The sequence below is a fragment of the Podarcis melisellensis genome (assembly GCF_964234715.1).
Source record: "Podarcis melisellensis genome assembly, chromosome: 17".
In the NCBI taxonomy this organism is placed as follows: Eukaryota; Metazoa; Chordata; class Lepidosauria; order Squamata; family Lacertidae; genus Podarcis; species Podarcis melisellensis.
Genome location: NC_138534.1, coordinates 5,457,271 through 5,476,580, shown reverse-complemented (window position 1 = coordinate 5,476,580; position 19,310 = coordinate 5,457,271). Strand labels below are relative to the sequence as shown.

General features: G+C 49.9%; 1 protein-coding gene across 2 annotated transcripts in view; it reads left to right on the top strand.

Moving 5' to 3' along the window:
* KCND1 (potassium voltage-gated channel subfamily D member 1) overlaps window positions 1-19,310 on the top strand; it is an 80,021-nt gene that overhangs the window by 49,987 nt on the left and 10,724 nt on the right. For both annotated transcript variants that reach the window (XM_081894223.1, XM_081894222.1), the window contains exons 3-6: window positions 8,957-9,119; window positions 9,245-9,328; window positions 11,091-11,186; window positions 12,458-12,705. In XM_081894223.1, coding sequence (XP_081750349.1) covers window positions 8,957-9,119; window positions 9,245-9,328; window positions 11,091-11,186; window positions 12,458-12,705 — 591 coding nt within the window. The remainder of the gene's footprint in view (window positions 1-8,956; window positions 9,120-9,244; window positions 9,329-11,090; window positions 11,187-12,457; window positions 12,706-19,310) is intronic.

The following is a 19,310-nucleotide window of genomic DNA, read 5'->3' as shown; positions in this document are numbered from 1 at the left end:
TCCCAAAAGCTCACACTCTTCTATACTGGAACTACTGCGGCAGAGTGGGGAACCTGTGGCCCTCCAGATATTGATGGGCTACAGCTCCCATCATCCTTGTCCATTGGCCAAGCTGGCTTGAGCTGATGGGAGTTGGAGCCCAACAACTATTCTGTTGTCAAAGTATTCAGAGGAATATCCTACTAATCCTATCTCCACATAATGGAGAGAGAGAGACTTAAGTAGCTGCCTGAACCAAGCAGCACCCCTTTTATTTGTGGGAGTCCATGTCACCCTCAAGAAAAGCCACTTCCGCCTTGAGGAGGAGGTGGAGTTGCGGAGTTCACGACCCTCCCATGTGTGCAGGGGGGTGGGAGGCCAGCCCTGCACAATTCGGTGATTCCCAGCTGCGTCACGCCCCTACCCAGCCAATCAGGTTGGTTCAGGGATGTAGCCTGACCCATAAAGGCAGGACGCAGCTGGGGATCTCTTTGGACACTCGCCAGCTGCTCCGGTTTTCCCACCCTCCTGCTCTTTAAAGCTTTCTTTCTTTGACCTTGCTATGGACTTTGGTTGGTCGCCATTGAGGGGCCTGGTAGGAATTTTTCCACTTGGCAAATCGGCTCCAGCCACTTGGTTTTCGCCTACCTCGTAGCAAATCGTCACAACTTTCTGGATATTGGCGGTTAGGCATTGGAATAGTTCTGTAGATGGAAAGAGGGGAGGTAGCGCCATCACCTGCCCCGCATATCGAAGGGTAGTCCGTTAAAGATTCCGGGGTGTGTGGCCCTGTCTGAAGCCTAGGAAGGTTAGGGCCTAAGGCATACCCCCTATCGGTGACCCCGGGGAGCTCCTAGCAGGACTCCCCCTACTGGTGGTTAACCCTTCCCGGACTTCCAGCAGACGGGCTGGTGTCAGATATAGTCGGTTAGGTCCAATGCCTAAGCCAATACCGCTCATCACCTGTAACCAATAAAGTTGTGGCCTTTTTTAGCCCATTAACCTTAATAATTGTCTCATGTGTCATTATTTCTACCTGTGGGGGTCGGGAACTCGCCACGCAATAGGCTTATACCGGCACCTGAAGAACACGACCATTTCCACAAGTGCCCCTATCTCAGCTTTAGATTCCTTCCTTAAGACCCATCTTTTTCTGAATATCCTTTGCCTAAAGCTCTCAGTCAAAGCAGCAAGGATAGGAGCTGCGCGGTCAGAGGAGGTGGTGGTAGTAGTGGTTGGAGCAGCTGCACAGCTCTTTACCTCAACGCATCTCCACAATGTTTCCCCATCTGTATACGCTGGGGAGAACCAGGTCTGTATCAGCTGAGCGCATGCTAGATTTCAGGTTAGCAGCTTGTGCCGTGGTGTGAGCCCAATTGAAAGAAAGATGTAAATGAACCAAAGATCAGAGGAAAGCCACGGAGATGTTAAAGGATTTAGAAAGCAGCACTCATGGGAGAAGGATGAAAGAAACAGTCCTTGTTTAGCAATGAGGCAAGGAGGCAAAGAGCACGAACGCCTCTAATTGTTTTCCAGTGCACAGAAAGGCATAAAGAGGCAAGATTTAGGTCTGCGTCATAGCTGACCAGGGGCAACTGCCAGGGGCTGCACTCTCTTGTGGGGTAGTGGGGAGAGAGTATAAAAACCACAAAAGGGTGCTGGGTTTGGTGTTTTCTGATCAGCACAGGGCTTATTGTGAGCCAGAACTTTCAGGGGTGTTACCCTTGAATTTGTTTTCAAGGCTTAAACCTAGAGCAGGGGTCCCCCGGCCCGCGGGACTCGTTTATCCGGGCCGCAGTGACCCCCGCCACCCGCTCTTACTGGCGCTGCGCTGCGTGGCTGCCCACTTCCGGGTCAGAGGAGCACCGGAAATAGCTTGTGTGCATGTGCAAGCTTGCACATGCGCAAGCATTATTTCTGGTGCACATCCAGGTCAGAGGAGGGTCGTGTACATGCGCACGAACTATTTCCGGTGCTCCTCCGGCCCAGAAGTGTGCTGGAAATAGCGTGTGCCTACACATATTGGCACTCCCCTGCCCTCAGGCCCACTGCACGATCAGCGCTGGAGACCCCAGACCTAGAGCATGCCAAGTAATCACCACCATTTTGGGCCCTGCAATTGGCAGGTGAGGCCCTGTTGGTGCTGCTGCTGCCAAGAGCTGCCCAGTTGGCATCAGTTCGCGACAGGGCCTTCTTGGTTGCAGCCCCTTGTTTGTGAAATACTTTCCCTGGTGAGGTGCATCTGTTTCCCTCGTTATTAACGTGCATGAAGAATTTTTAAACATACCTGTTCACCTTGGTGTTGGATGGATGAAAGATACTGTTTGCAGTAACCTTGGAATTATTGTCTGTGAGGATGTGTGGTTGTTTCAGAATGGTTTCAGATATTCTTAACGGTTTTTTTTAAAAAAATAAGAATCAGATGTTCTTAATTGCTTTAAAGTGTTTTAAATACATTATCTAATTTATTTTTAATTGTATTGTTTTATTGCTTTGATGTTTGATCCTGGGCTCCTTTGGGAAGAAGGGTGGGATAAATATTTTATAAACAGAGACAACAGTCATTCTGAACGTGTGCAGAATATCTTTTCTTTCCTATCAAGCTGAAGGGAGAATGCAGGTCTTGGGGCAAAATTACTCAATGAAATGATTGGGTACTATCGTGGCTGCCACTGACCTCAGTTCCTGGCCATTTCTGCACTGTTGCAGGAATTAATGTATAGGTTGGGGGGTTGCCCCTCCAGCAGATATCATGCACATGCAGCCCACTACCAAAATCAGCACAATCACTTTTGTGACTTTTGTGATTTGTCCCCACAAAACACTTCATCACAGTTTCTTCCTATCTATTCAAAGGGCCTTTGCTGCACAATACCAAATGTAAGAATTCACTGATAGAGGTATCTGTGTACTGGCTCACTGGGAAAACTTCAGAAATTCATATAGAGATGTGAGCTGAGCTACTCAGCAGCCCCTCTGCCTGAGTGATAATTCCCGGCATCCTGATACCTGAGTGCCAGACAGGTAGCCATTCCAGAAATAACAAACCCAGATGAAGACAAAAGGGTGTGATTAACTTGGCTGGGAAACAGGGAAATGTAAATATCTATTTTGTTACACTTGATGGGTGTTTGGTGGAGGGCAAGGAGAACCATGGGGCAGGGTCCAGGATGCTCAGATTACTACCACCAGACCTCCCCTTTCATAATGTAACCATGATGTATTAGTGATGTAGTTTGGGGGGGGGGTGTAACATGGGGATTAGCAGCTAATAAAAGTTTGGGGGCTCTTTCCATCTTGTCCCACCTTGTGGCAGGTGGGAGTCCTGTCGCGACAGTCTTCAATAAAGACCAAGCCTACTGGCTGCTGTTTGCTCTGGTATTCCTGACTGGTCCTTGTTTTTTGTCCAAGGGAACCCTCAGATTTCTCTCTTAACAGCACCATACATTTAAAGTCCTGTTGGTTGTACTCCATGTGGTGCTGAGGAAAACATTCCCTTGGTGAAGTATTTTCTCTTTCTGCAATGAAGCATTATCCCCCTCTCTTTCCCCAAAGCACCCCCTAAGTCTGATCTGTGTGTCCCCCCATCCTTCCAGAGCAGATTTGGGGATAGCATAGGGCACATGCCTGGCAAAGGAAAAGGGGGAAAACCTATTGGCCTTGTGCTAATCCTTGCAGTAGTTGTGCAAATATTTAGTTGAATACCACCCTATTATTCCCCTTTAATAGTCATGGCTCCCCCGTCAAAGAATCTTGGGTATTGTTGCTTGTTAAGGGTAGTGAGACTTGTTAGGAGACCCCTATTCAGGTGCTACGACAGGGGTCAGCAACCTTTTTCAGCCGGGGGCCGGTCCACTGTCCCTCAGACCACGTGGGGGGCCGGACTATATTTTGAAGGGGGGAAGAACAAATCCCTATGCCTCACAAATAACCCAGAGATGCACTTTAAATAAAAGGACACATTCTACTCATATAAAAACATGCTGATTTCCAGACCGTCCGCAGGCAGGATTGAGAAAGCAATTGGGCCGCATCTGGCCCCTGGGCCTTAGGTTGCCCACCCCTGGGCTACAACTGGAGAGCCAGTGTGGTGTAGTGGTTAAGAGTGGTGGACTCGTAATTTGGTGAACCAGGTTCGCTTCCCCGCTCCTCCACACACAGCTGCTGGGTGACCTTGGGCCAGTCACACTTCTCTGACATCTCTCAGCTCCACTCAACTCACAGAGTGTTTGTTGTAGGGGTGGAAGGGAAAGGAGAATGTTAGCCGCTTTGAGACTCCTTCGGGTAGTGATAAAGTGGGATATCAAATCCAAACTCTTCTTCTTCTTCAACTTCCAGAGTGCTTTAATGATCAATCCCTCTTCCCAGGAAACTCTGGGAGCAGCAGCTCTGTGAGGCTTCCTGCAACTCTCAGCCCCCTTAACAAACTACAGTTCCCAGGATTCTTTGAGGGGGGAGCCATGACTGTTAAAGTGTTTTAATAGTGCTTTAAATGTGTTGTGCAAAAGGGGCCCTAGAAACTGTCCTTTCCTATGATAATACGGTGCCTGTTTGTTCAAGGACAATATGATAAGGAACCATGCAGAGAGTCAGCTGAGACTTGCTGTGGCCAGGGACTGTCAATTAAATGCTGCTTAAACTTATTTTGCACTCATATACTGGCACTAGAGTATACCAGATACAAGCACTGCAGCAAGCCTGAAGGGCACATTTGTGTTTCAGGTAGCACTTTCTGTTTGAAAATACTCCCTAATGGTAATGAAATATGAAGAAATAGCTAGATTAACGGGAGAAATTCAACAACAGGGCGATGAAACATTTAAAAAAGAATGGGGAAAATTTATGTCATATATAGGAAGGATAAGGTGAAAGAGTGAAACCAGTAGAACTGAAATAAACCTCATAATGTGAAATGCAAAGAAAATTTCTGGATAAGTAAAAAGTAAAATGTACAATGTGATCAATGTAACCAATGGTAGTTGTAAATGAATATAGACAGACAATAAGAACTGTATATACAGGAGGATTTATTTGACTATAGGCACTCTATGGACAAATACGAAAGCAGAACAATAATATACGAAACGGATGAAGACAATGCGAAAAAGTTAGATGTGATATAAAAGGCCAGAAGAGGGAAGAAGTCGGCTCTGTGGAGCAGGTGTAAATGTGAAATGTAATACAATGTGTGTATGTGGAGTGTGCAAATGAAAACCAGTAAAGAATATTATGGTGGTGGGGGGGAATACTCCCTAATGGGAGTCAGAAAGAGACTGGGTCACCAGTTGGGAGCACTTTGATGCGGCAAGGCACGAATAGAAAAGTCCAGATACGCTTGTGTACACTTTTCAGTGGACATTAGCTGTGATACATAGCAAAATGGAACCTCTGTATTCAGTGGTAGTCTATCTGTAAAGTACCAGTGCTCAGAAGAAAGAGGCACATGGCTGGCTGCAAACAGAATACTGGGCGAGATCGATGCACCACTGATCTGATCTATCAAGTCAGTATTTATTATGGAGACACATTATGCTCTGTGTAATGTGTGTATATTTTGTCCTTTGTACTTAAATACAGAGCGCCTTGTAAGAAAAGGTAATTAAATTCATGCTGTAAAAAAGAAATTCAGGGGGGGAAACAACCCATACCCCGCCTCCTCCCCGCCGGAAGGAATGTGTGTGTGCATTTGTACAAATTCCTGAAATAACTTGGAGAACAAGACTGGATTGGATGAGCTCTCTAGCATTCATTCATTCATCCCAGAAGCCTGCTGCGTCTTAATATTCAATTACCTGCTTCCCCTACTCCCTCGCCCAGTATTGCTCCCATTAATGATCTCCCAAGGGTCCGTCCATCAGAGAAAACCGAGGACTTATTAAGGCTGTAATTCTCAGAACCTGCTGTTTTCTGACAGAGCTGTAGATCCCTGGCCCATAACTCAACTACTTGGTTCGTGGAGCGTTGCTCCAAGCTGTATACTGGAGGGGTGACAATCTTCTGGAAGTTGTCCAAGGGAAGGAGAATCAGCCACTGTGGGCACAAGCTTATTATGCCCAGGGAATCTGTGGCTGCAGCCCTCCCTCTTATGAAGCCATGCACCCAAAGAATGATAGAATTGTAGAGTTGGAAGGGACCCCAAAGGCCATCTAGTCCAGTAATGCAGGAATCTCAATTAAAGCATCCATGACAGGTGGCCATCCCACCTACCTTAGAAACCTCCAAGGAAGGAGAGCTTGCAATCTTCCAAGGGAAGAACATTTAGAGGTCTCTCTCTGCAATGTTCAGGATGCGGGTGGCGCAGTGGGTTAAACCACAGAGCCTAGGACTTGCCGATCAGAAGGTCGGTGGTTCGAATCCCTGTGACAGGGTGAGCTCCCGTTGCTCGGTCCCTGCTCCTGCCAACCTAGCAGTCCAAAAGCACATCAAAGTACAAGTAGATAAATAGGTACCGCTCTGGCGGGAAGGTAAATGGTGTTTCTGTGTGCTGCTCTGGTTCACCAGAAGCAGCTTAGTCATGCTGGCCACATAACGAGCTCCCTCAGCCAATAAAGTGAGATGAGTGCCGCAACCCCAGAGTCGGTCATGACTGGACCTAATGGTCAGGGGTCCCTTTACCTCTACAATGTTCAGGTAGGTGATGGGTATTTTTAGAAGAAGGGGTGGGGAGCCTTTGGCCACCCACATGTTGATGGACTACAGTTCCCATGATCACTGGCCATGGGCCATACTGGCAGCGGCTGATGGGAGTTGGAGTCCAACAGTATTTGGTCACCTGATGCATACTCCTGTTTGGGGTCATTCACAGGCTGGGGGAGGTAGGGGCACAGGGAGAGGCAAAACTTTGCCTGGTGCTTGCAAATCAGCAATTATCATTCTTATGCTTTGAAATTTGTTTGACGTGTTTCAAAACTTATCTTTCCCAGGGACCAAGAGTCTTATCCCAGCACAGCAGGGAGTAAACTCTCTTTGGGCTGATGTACCAGACTAGGACAAATGCAGGCCCTTTGCCCTTGAGAATGAACATTTTCAAAATGAGTTGGGCAATCTTCAAATAAAAATTAATTGCTATTTTCAAGCGCTAGGCTCAGGCTTTGACTCTTCCTTTGTTTTGCAGGGGGAGTTGGGTGAGGGAACTCATAGAATTAGTAAAAATAATATCTTTATCAGGACCAAGCAATGTTCACAATGCAGTATGTGACCTTTTGAGTTGCATAGAGTTCCTTCTCAGGCTGGAAATCGATAAAATTTAACTTGAAACCTTACAAACTTGCATTTTGAACGCAGCCTGGTCCTAATCATTTTACTGCCTGTGTGAATTTTGTTCTTATGAGCCTATGCAGTTATCTGATTTTGATCTTCTTCAGAGAACTTTCCCTCCAAATTTCTCTTAGGCATTGAATTAGACTGCTGACTGATTCAGGCAGGCATGCTTTATAGGTTGAGACCCTATTCTTATTTGAGATTGTAGTTACCCAAAGGTGGGTGGGTGCGCAAGGAACTCACTTTCCTTTCCTGCATAGATGGAGATGCTGAGATAAGCTTTCTCAATTCATATGCCCTTCAGCAAACTAGTGTTGCCAACTGACAAGAAGCTTCTCCTGGTCTGCTCTTGGGCCTTGTAACACAGTGCAATGTGCAGAAACCAGGAAGTTTCACAGCACACAGATGAGCATGACCACATTGTCACCTATTAATGTTTGCACAACAAGCTTCTGTTTAAAGTTCAGCTAGAGAGGCTGGTGGGAAAGCCTAGAAAAGGCTTGTAGGTCATCTTGTTCAGACCTTCTACCCTAATGCAAGGTCTGTGGCTGGCTGTGTACTCTTTGCGGTTTATAACAAATTTAAAATTTGGTGCTAAAGCAATACCAACTTTGTGACCTGAAATACCAGATTCTGTGACCTGAATGAATTCTACAAATGCAATTTGCAAATGCATGCTTTGCATAATTTATGCTGTTCTCACTCGCCTTTGAGAGAAATGCAGAGCAATGCAGCGCTCTCCCAAGTACGGGAAACCCTGCCTGGTCCTCTTCCAGTTTCTACGATTTAACCAGGCTTTGCTCACATGGTTTCAAGCTTGTTTGAGGAAGAAGGAGCTCAGTGCTATGCTCAGGAAAATCCCATGCTTATGCAACCTTTATTCAAGACGTAAAATAAGGACCATGTGGGAGGGGTGCCACAATGGAGGGACAAATGTGTCAGTTTCAGTTTCAGTTTCTCAGTTTCCAAGGCTTTAAGCTCAGTTCTACAAATTTCTTCATCTTTGTGAAATTTGTTTTATGTAAAATAAAAGAATAATAATAATCCTCATGAAAACCCACCAGCATTTTTGTGTGCCTTTTCTCCAATATTCACATTTTTGCATGCATTTTTGTCTTATAGACATATTTTGGTGAGAAATTTCTCCGGATGTAATGCATTTTTAACGTTATTTGCACCGGTACATGTATATTTTATGTGCTCTTCTCCCGAATATACAGTATTCACGTTATGTGATTGAAGAACTGCATTGCAAAATTCAGTGATGTGCGAACTCTGAAGGAGTGGTGCATTTCTGTTTGCAAATCAGCTCTACTTTGCTGGATTTCAAACTGCTGCTAAACATATAGGAGGCAGCTCAGTGTGTGTGTGTTGGGGGGTTGAGAAACTTGGCATCCCTACCAGAATTACACACACACACAAACGTTGCCACTCTTCATTATCACAGCCTAATCATTGTATAACTTGCTAAAAGCAGCATCAATAATATGCCCCAAGATAATCAACAGCCAGCAAACAGGAAAAAGCTAACTCTAACCTCCTTCCTTTTCCCTCTGAGTTGCCAGCCAATCCCTCCACAACCCACACACAGTATCGTCCTAGGAAGGTGTGCAGCTCCATGCGCTGCAGGAGGAAAGGGGGTTAGCCACGCGCATGTGTGACGGGGCAAGGTCAGGCAAGACCCCAAGAGCTTCACTATCTACCGTCTCCCTTCCAGCTACGGTGATATGGTCCCAAGCACCATTGCAGGGAAGATCTTCGGTTCCATCTGCTCTCTGAGCGGGGTGCTGGTCATCGCCCTCCCTGTACCAGTCATCGTCTCCAACTTCAGCCGCATCTACCACCAGAACCAGCGGGCAGATAAGCGGCGAGCTCAACAGGTAGCTGTGCGGCCAGGCGGAAGAGAGAAGGCGGACGGGCGATGGGAGGAGGGGGGGAGGGAGGCAGGGGAGGGCCACACCTGCCTCTCATTCCATACACAGTCCTCCATCTCTCCCCCTTGCAGAAGGTTCGCCTGGCCCGGATCCGCCTCGCCAAGAGCGGCACCACCAACGCTTTCCTTCAGTACAAGCAGAACGGGGGCCTCGAGGTATGGACCACGTAGTTGCACGCTCAACACTGGTTTTCTTGGCTGCTTTGGGCTTTTCTTGGAAAGGAAAAGTGGGATGTACAAACAGAGGTGGCTCCATTAGGCATTGGCCCACCAACCGGAAGTCTGCCCTTAGCCAACCCCTACCTGCTTTCTTGCTTACATCAAAGCTGCATTGGCCTCCTCCTCAGCCTTAGTTGCCCTTAGAGAGCTCAGCAGGGAGATGGGGGGGGGCAGAGCTAGAGTTGGTTGGCCACAGGCTCTGCCTAGAAGTCCTAGCCGAGTCCTAGCCACAATGGCCTAGTTTTCTCTGCGCAGGGGAGTTTCTTTTAAATGTGAAAACAGTCAAACTTGCATCACCCAGCTATAGCTCGAAGTACTTGCATTCCAAGTTATTTTTCTGAATGTGCTGATTGGCTCTAATGTGGGCATGTATGCACATGCGCCTATACCCAAAGTGTGCCCCGATGCATAGGCACTTGTCACCTATGAGAGCCAGTGTGGTGTAGTGGTGTAGTGGTTAAGAGCAATGGACTCGTAATCTGGTGAACCGGGTTCGCTTCCCCGCTCCTCCACATGCAGCTGTTGGGTGACCTTGGGCTAGTCACACTTCTTTGAAGTCTCTCAGCCCCACTCACCTCACAGAGTGTTCATTGTGGGGGAGGAAGGGAAAGGAGATTGTTAGCCACTTTGAGACTCCTTAAAAAGGTAAAGGGACCTCTGACTGTTAGGTCCAGTCAACAGATGACTCTGGGGTTGCGGCACTCATCTCGCTTTACTGGCCGAGGGAGCCGGCGTACAGCTTCCGGGTCATGTGGCCAGCATGACTAAGCCGCTTCTGGCGAACCAGAGCAGCAGCGCACGGAAAAGCCATTTACCTTCCCGCCGGAGCGGTACCTATTTATCTACTTGCACTTTGACGTGCTTTTGAACTGCTTGGTTGGCAGGAGCAGGGACCGAGCAACAGGGAGCTCACCCCCTTGCAGGAATTCAAACCGCCAACCATCTGATTGGCAAGCCCTAGGTTCTGTGGTTTAACTCACAGCGCAACCCGCATCCCACTTGAGACTCCTTAGGGTAGTGATAAAATGGGATATCAAATCCAAACTCCTCCTCCACCACCTGTATGTTGGTATTCAAGCCATAGCTTCCCTCAGAACAGATCTGTTGAAATGTATTGACATGACTCTGATTTCAATAGATCTGCTCTAAGCAGAGCCCTCCTGGATCATGCCCAAGGCCCACCTGGTCCACCATCACAGTGGGGAATCAGATGCCAATGGGAAGCACACCAGTAGGACCTGAGTGCGCCAGCGCCCTCCTCATTTACGATACCCAGGATGTCGTATTCGGAAGCATCCTTCCTCTGACATTGGAGGCGGAATATAGTCAACACGGCTAGTAGCCACTGATAGCCCTCTCCTTCATGAATTTGTCTAATTCTTTTAAAGTCAGCAAGGCTGGTGGAACCTCCCTGCCTCTTGCAGGAGCGAATTTCAGCGCTTAACTATGCACTATGTTTTACTCAGTGTTTTACTTTGTTGGATAGCACCCAGTGCTGCCAATTGTTGAAATCAAATGTGTATGTATGTATTTATCCTATTTATTTGCATACATATATATTCCTGCCTTTATGTTCCTGGGCAAACACCCATCCAGGCATTGAGCCAGACCTGCTTCACTTCAGCAAGGTGGCGATGGCCTTCTGCGCCTTCAGACGGTCTGCTTCAATTAATTGGTGCTCCTCTCTTTTCCTCTACAGGACAGAGACCCTGATGCTCATGTCTTGGCTGTGCGTAACCGATCAGCCTTTGAAATGCAACACCATCATTTGTTGCACTGCCTGGAGAAAACTACCGTGAGTAGCAGGAGAGGGTGCAAAGGAAGGAAAGGGGTTCGGACAACACAAGTGGGAGAAGCTAAACTTAGTCACTGTGAGGAGCTTTTTGGACAGCCAGTGGAATCTGATTTTGATCCAGTATTGCCTAGATCTGATGCAAAGGAACCAGTGACCCTCCAAATGTTGTTGGACTCCAACCCCCCTCAACCTCCCCCTCCCCCGCAGTCCAGCATGCCTTAGTAATAATAATAATAATTTATTATTTATACCCCGCCCATCTGGCTGGGTTTCCCCAGCCACTCTGGGCGGCTTCTGACAAAACACTAAAATACAATAACCTATTAAACATTAAAAGCTTCCCTAAAGAGGGCTGCCTTCAGATGTCTTCTAAAAGTTTGGTAGTTATTTTTTTCTTTGACATCTGGTGGGAGGGCGTTCCACAGGGCGGGTGCCACTACCGAGAAGGTCCTCTCCCTGATTCCCTGTAACTTGGCTTCTCGCAGTGAGGGAATCGCCAGAAGGTCCTCGGCGCTGGACCTCAGTGTCCGGGCAGAACGATGGGGGGTGGAGACGCTCCTTCAGGTATACTGGGTCGTTTAGGGGTTTAAAGGTCAGCACCAACACTTTGAATTGTGCTCGGAAACGTACTGGGAGCCAGTGTAGGTCTTTCAAGACCAGTGTTATATGGTCTCAGCGGCTGCTCCCAGTCACCAGTCTAGCTGCCGCATTCTGGGTTATGGATGGGTTATGGATGACAGGAGTTGTGGTTCTATCATGTCTGGGGGGCCACAAGTTCTCCATCTCTGTCAAGGTTTTTGGGGGGTTGTTGTTTTTTTAAAAAAAGATCATCTTATTGAGTATCCTTTACAACTCCAACATTCTACACACGAATTCTGTACCGATTCAAAAACCAACCAGATTCTGCAATCCGAATAAGTTATACGAATGGCTGTTCTGCGTCATCTTTTCTGCTCGGAACAAGGATTACCGGTACTTGTTCCGATCCTTGTTCACCGAACACCCTTCAGGCAGTGGATTTCCCTACATGGCTTCAAGTGCATCTCTGCAGCCATAAGAAAATCAGCTGAGACTCTTGGGATGATGAATTCTGCCTCTGACTCGAAGTTCCTTGTTTGCGTAATGCCGCATAGCAGACCCACAGAATAGGCACAGTCGCGACGGCGCCCTTATCTATGCAGGAACGTACATGAAGTGGGGCCCAGCTGTAAGAGTGAATGCCCGCAAACCAACCTTCTGACATTGTTTCTCTCTCCCTCCACCCCCCTCAGAGTCACGAGTTTACGGATGAGCACTCCTACAGCGAGTTTTGCCTGACGGAACCCCTGGGCTACCGCACCAGCCGCAGCACCTCCCTCTCCTCCCAGCAAGGCGGCAAAGGGGGCCTAAGCACCTCGTGCTGCCCCCGCCGGACCAAGCGCCGCACCACCCGCCTAACCAACTCCACCATGTCAGTGAGCCGCACCAGCGCTCAGGAGCTCGATACGCTAAACAGCCAGAAAAGTGCTGCCCCCCAGAGGTAAGGGTAATGTTTGCATGCCGTCACACCTCGCCGTGGGAACGAGAGATCGGCTCTGAGCTCGTCCACACTTCTGCTTGCGCTGTGCCTAGATATCATGGGTTCGGATGGTTTTCCCCTTTCACCTCTCATTTCCCAGGGCAAACCCACTCTTTAGTGCTAAATTGGAGCAAATGTCTCTCTGGAGAAAACCCGAATTGCCATTTGTTCCAATTGAGCATTAAAGAGCAGTTTTCCCAGGGTGTGGGGGGGGAAGCAGCAGGACAATAATAAGTGTAAATAAGCTCTATGTAACATTTGAATAGTTCCTTTCCCACATGCAAGATTGAGCTTTGGCCCTGTAGCTTAACTGCAGGGGGATATTTTATAGGAGATTAAGGCGTCCCATAAAAGGAGGCTGTGTATCTACTACAATCTGGTCTTTAGCAAAGGTAAGTTAAGATATCCTAGAAACATTGCAAGTTGGATAAATTTAAGACACTTATTTTCCTTTTCCTTTTTGCATATGGGTCCAGACAGCTTTCCCCTGCCCCATCAAATGTCATGGTGGTACACAAACTTTTAAGTTTTGCCAGTCAGGAACCAATTCCTACATCAAACAGGCCACTGACCTCAGAGGAGGGAGCTGCATCAATTCAACTGAAGAGTCCTTCTGGGCTTGAGGATTGGGAACAGGAGATTGTTACTGCATGAAAACAGAATAATAATAATAATAATAATAATAATAATAATAATTCATTCATTCATTCATTCCCTGCCCATCTGGCTGGGTTTCCCCAGTCACTCTGGGTGGCTTCCAACCGAATATTAAAAACAATACAGCGTCAGACATTAGAAACTTCCCTAAACAGGGCCGCCTTCAATTGTTTATTGCCTTGACATCTGCTGGGGGGGGTGTTCCACAGGGCAGGTGCCACTACCAAGAAGGCCCTCTGCCTGTTTTCCTGTAACCTCACTTCTCGCAGTGAGGGAACCGCCAGAAGGCCCTTGGAGCTGGATCTCAGTGTCCGGGCTGCATGATGGGGGTGGAGAAGGAGAGACCACTGGTTCAGAGGGGGCAAAACTCTGACTCTGGTCCATCTGTCAAATGCTGGCTAATTTTTAGTGGGTCACCCTGCCTGATAGGTCAGCATACCCAGGGAATCTAGAAGAGGAAGAGATGAAGATGCAATTCCTGTTTCCCCACACAGCATGCCATGAGCTCTCACTGGCACCAACAGAGTGTGCTGTCTTGATGAGCCTGCGTAGTTTGAAGCCACCAGTTCCCACAGCATCCGCACTGGCTGCGTCCAGGTCCAGGCTGCTAGTGAGCCTGCAGAGACCAGGGAGCTGTCAATATAATGTCTGTCGGTCCATTAACTGTGAAGGAAGCAAGGCAACTGTCCTGCCATTCTCCTGCCACCCACAGCACCCAGTAGCCAGCCCCAGGAGGAATCCAGTAGGCGCCAGGGCGGCAAACAACATAAAACACTGAAATATACAGTGAACCGATAGTATTAACAAGAATATGAGGCAACAGCTGAAAACACATAGCAGACTAAGTGGCAATACAAAAATTTTGTGTTTGTTACCTGTCCTGTGACTTCAGGTGGTCCTCATGCCCACGACTCACTGACTGGCTTTTGTGGCTTTCAGGGCAAATATCTCAACCTTATAACTCTTATTTCCTTTTGTGGGAAGCCTGCCTCATAATTCCCCTCTACAGAGAGAGCAAGCGCTGGGCCTGCTCTGTTCTGGCATTCCCTGTCCCCTATAAGCCCTGCCTTTGCAGCTTCCAACAGATTCCTGAGCCTTCGTTGCCTCAGCGTTTGGGGCCCCTCTTAATTTCTTCTTTAAAACCCCGTCATATGTGTGATGGAACCCAGCAGCAAGTCCTAACTAACGCTAGGCTGAAATTCTCTTTCCACCACCCTCCCCATTTTTGCAAGATTTTGTGCCCCCAAGAAAGCGATGGTAGGGGAGGTTCAAGTTATTACATTGGGGGGGGGGGTCAGTTGGCTTTCCTTAGACGAGATGCTCAAAGGTTTGTTTCCCCTTGTTTTATAAGTAAAAAAAGGCTGATTGCCAGCCATAGCAGTGGCAAGGCACACCACAGCCTACTGACTGCATTTCCTTAGGCAAATTGTCCCTGGGAATGCGGCTACGAATGAGCATGAGGCCGAAGCTGCAGAGGCAAAGGGCCATAGCTCAGAATAAGAACATGCATTTTGCATTCCAAAGGTCCAAGGTTCAATCCCTGATATTTCTAGGCAGGCCTGGAAATGACTCCTACCTCAACCCCAGAGACCTGCTGCCAGTCAGTTGTAGACAATACTGAGCTAGATGGACCAATGGTGTAGCTCAGTTGAAGACAACGTGGGATGTTCTTTTGTTCTGTAAAGGGTAAAGGGACCCCTGACCATTAGGTCCAGTCGTGACCAACTCTGGGGTTGCGGCGCTCATCTCGCTTTATTGGCCGAGGGAGCCGGCGTACAGCTTCCGGGTCATGTGGCCAGCATGACTAAGCCGCTTCTGGCGAACCAGAGCAGTGCACAGAAACGCCGTTTACCATCCCGCCAGAGCAGTACCTATTCATCTACTTGCACTTTGACGTGCTTTCTTTTTTTAAAAATTTTTTTTAATTTTTATTTAAGAAAAATACACATATCATACTGTCAGAGACTGCCTCCAGGTCCCAGCTCACAGAAGACCAACGCTAGCCAGCGGAACTGTACAAAGTCTTTATTGAAGTTTAGTTCCCATTTTCAAACCCTAGCGTGCATCTCTACGTCTAGACCCTAGACCAGCGAAGCCTCATCTGAGTCTCCGCCCCCTGTACACCAGTTCAACACTCTAGCCTTACTCCACCTTCTGCGTTTCTCCTTCCGCCTCTGGGTCCTACTACCCCCCTGGGTGCCTTCCTTCCTGGACGCTTCGGATGCGGACCCCTCGGACTCCTCCCCCTCTCTTCGGCGGGCTTTGGGACCCGGCTCCCTCTCCGGGCTGCTTATGGCGCCACCCTCTTGTACATTTGAACTTGGCGCGCGCGCGCTGCCCCTGACCTTCCTTTTGACCGTTTCCTCGCTCTCTGATGCAGGCGTGGCTAACCCTGACTCCTGTCCTTCCGCTGACGGAGAGCTGCCTGCTCCCGATGCCTGGGGCTCCTCCCCCCTACTGCTCTCCGGTGGGGAAGCTGGTCCCGATTTCCAGCTGCTGCTCTCTGAGCCCTCTCTGGCCCCTCCCTCCTGGGGTGTTCCCCTTGGCAACCCCCTTGCTCTGATCACGGGAGCCCCTTTCTGTGAATCCTCTGATTCGCTGGAGAGACTTAGAGACCTCGGACGGCTATCATCGCTGACTTCTCCCTCGGATTCCTCTCCCTCGGTCTCTAATTCCTCCCTTCCCTGTCCCTCTGCTCCTGAACCCCTGACATCCATCCCCCCCTCGAAGCCCCCCCTTCCCCCCTCCCCTCCTTCCGGTGTGGGTACTGGGTGCTCCGTCGTAGCGGGGGTGCGTGCAGGATACAGTTCGTCCCCCATGTACTCGTCGACATCTCTCTCCTCTGCTTCCATCTCTCTGTCTCCGTGCTCGAACCCCACGTCTTCCCCCAACACGTCCATGTCCGTCTCGCCCCCCTCCCCCTCTTCGGGTGATCCCAGCCAAGGACCACTCAGCCACTTCCTGCGCCACTGCTCCTCTGGTCGATCGTCCCACCAATAAGAGCTGTCTGAGGCAGACCCCGGTGGCGAACCCACCCGGGAGCTCGGGACTGGGGCCTGTTCTTCGTCCGAGTCGAACCCCTGGAATGTGCTGGCCGAAAGAGTGGTTGTGAAGAGCCAGTCGTTGAAATACTCGGCTGGCATGGGCCTGTGTGGGAAGAGGGCATGAAACTCCTCTTTGAGCAGAGGCTCCTCCAAAGCATAGTCCGGAACCCAGCTGTTCGCAGTGGCCGGGGTACCCTCTCTGGCTAGGAGATATTCTACTCCTTCTTCCCCCCATCTCGAGTCTAAAATCTCTGTGACCTCGTTGATGTGCCCCCTCCTTGGCGACCCCCCCTGTCTGGGCCCTTCTCTGGGCGGGTCCGGTGCTGTGTCTGGCTCCTGAAATCTATGAGGTGCTTTGTAGGGCGTGAGCACTGATCTATGGAACACCGGATGCATCCTGGAACCCTCCGGAAGCGCTAACCGGAAGGCCACTGGATTGACCTGTGCCTGGACTTGGTAAGGTCCTAGCTGCTTATGTCCTAGCTTCTTCTTCGCTAACGATCTGGTCGGCACTGCTTGCGCTGCTAACCAGACCCAGTCTCCCACCTGTATGTCTTCCCCAACTCTTCTGTGTCTGTCTGCCTGCACTTTGTATGCGTGTTTTGCGAGTTCTAACTGCCTCCTGAGCTGTTCGTGGACTTCCTGCAACTCCGACGCTAAGGCTTCCGCTGCCTGTGGCTCCCCCTCCCCCACTCTCTCTAAACTCGGGAAGGTTCTGGGATGCCTCCCGTTGTTGGCAAAGAACGGCGTCACCCCCGTCGACACGTGTTTCGTATTGTTGTAAGCGAACTCAGCGAGTGGCAGGTAGTCCACCCATGTCGTGGGCTGCTGATTGGCGTAGCATCTCAGGTACTGCTGCATGATGGCGTTGACCCTCTCCGCTTGTCCGTTGGTCTGTGGGTGTCTCGCCGACGCCAAATTGACTTTGACGTTCAGAATGCCCATCAGCTTCTGCCAGAAGTTCGAGATGAACTGTCGCCCCCGGTCGGAGAGAATAGATCGTGGCAGACCGTGAACCTTGAACACGTGGTCAATGAACAGTTTGGCGGTCTGCTCTGCCGTGGCTACCTTCGCACACGGAATGAAGTGTGCCATTTTAGTAAACATGTCCACCACCACTAGCACTGCTGTCTTTCCCCTCGAACTGGGCAGATCCGTGACGAAGTCCAGGGCCACCCTCTCCCACGGTTCAGCCGGTGTTTGCAGCGGTTCCAGCAATCCCGCCGGCGGTTTGTGAACTGACTTGGCCCTTTGGCAGGTGTCACATCTCGCGACGTAATCCGCGACTTCCCCCCGCATCTTGGGCCACCAAAAGTCTCTGGCTACTAGTTCGACAGTCTTTTCTTTGCCAAAGTGCCCGGCTGTGGGAGCGTCGTGTAGCTGCTGCAGAACCCTTGCGCGGAGGTCGTCTCCCGGCACGTAGAGTGCTCCCTTGTGGAGGAGCAACCCATCGCGTATCTGGAACTCGTCGGCCCTCGCTGTGCCCCTGTGCACCTCCTCCATCCTGGCCTGTGCGAAGGGGTCTTCCCGCAGCGCTCGACGGACGGCCTCCAGGTCCACGGTTGCCGACGCGCATGCCCACGCTTCCGGTGCGAAAATGTGCTTGGCCGCCGGCGGTGCCGCCTCCTCCAGGTATTGCGGCTTTCTGGACAAAGCATCCGCCATCACGTTGTTGTCGCCCGGAATGTACTCTATCTTAAAGTCGAAGTCCGCGAAGAACTCCGCCCATCTAATGTGTCGCTGGTTGAGGAACCTAGCCGTGCGCCAGTACTCCAGATTCTTGTGGTCCGTGTGGACCTGCACTGTGTGTCTGGCTCCGATAAGGAAGTGCCGCCATGCCTTGAACGCTGCATGGATGGCTAGCAACTCCCTGTCCCAGATGGTATAATTCTGCTCCGACTTGCTGAGCTTCCTCGAGTAGAAGGCGCACGGCCTCCAGTCCCCCTGCTGGTCTTGTTGCAACAGGACAGCTCCCACGGCTCTGTCTGAGGCGTCTGTCTCCACCCTCATGGGTCTGCTGGGATTCACATGCAGCAGCTGCTCCTCTGACGCGAAGAGCCGCTTGAGTCTCTGAAAGGACTGCTCCGCTTGCTCCGTCCAGATGAATTTCTTCTTCTTGGAGCTGAGCGTGTCGGTGATGGCCGCTGTCTGCATGGCAAATCCCTTGATGAACTTGCGGTAAAAGTTGGCAAAGCCGACAAACCGCTGGACTTCCTTCCGATTGCGTGGGCTTTTCCAGTCCAAAACTGCGCTAACCTTGGCGCTGTCCATGGCGAGCCCCTTGTCTGACAGCTTGTAGCCCAGGAAATCCACCTCCGTCACGTCGAACTGGCACTTCTCCAGCTTGGCGTACAGCCTGTGCTCCTTCAGTCTCTGCAGAACTTCCCTGACATCCCTCTCGTGCGCCTCGCGCGATTCTGAAAAAATCAGGATGTCGTCCAGGAAGCATACGCACTTCTTGTAAAGGAGCCCCGCCAGCACATGATGCATAAAGGCTTGGAAAGTGTGAGAGCCATTTTGCAATCCGAAGGGCATAACTCTGTATTCGTAGGTGCCCAGTGGCGTGAACATGGCCGTCTTCCACTCGTCGCCCTCGCGCATGCGAATCAGGTTGTACGCCCCACGTAGATCCAACTTGGTGAAAACGCGTCCTTTCCGCACCGTCGCGAGCAGGTCGTCTATCTTGGGCATGGGGAAAGCTGAGGGCTTGGTTTTCGAGTTTAAGATCCTGAAATCCACCACCAGCCTCCGTTGGGGCGTGTCCCGCTTCTTCACAAAGAATACTGGACTGCCTCCCACCGCTTTCGACTCCCGGATGAACCCACGCTGCAAATTGTGATCTATGAACTCCCTGAGTTCCTGCAG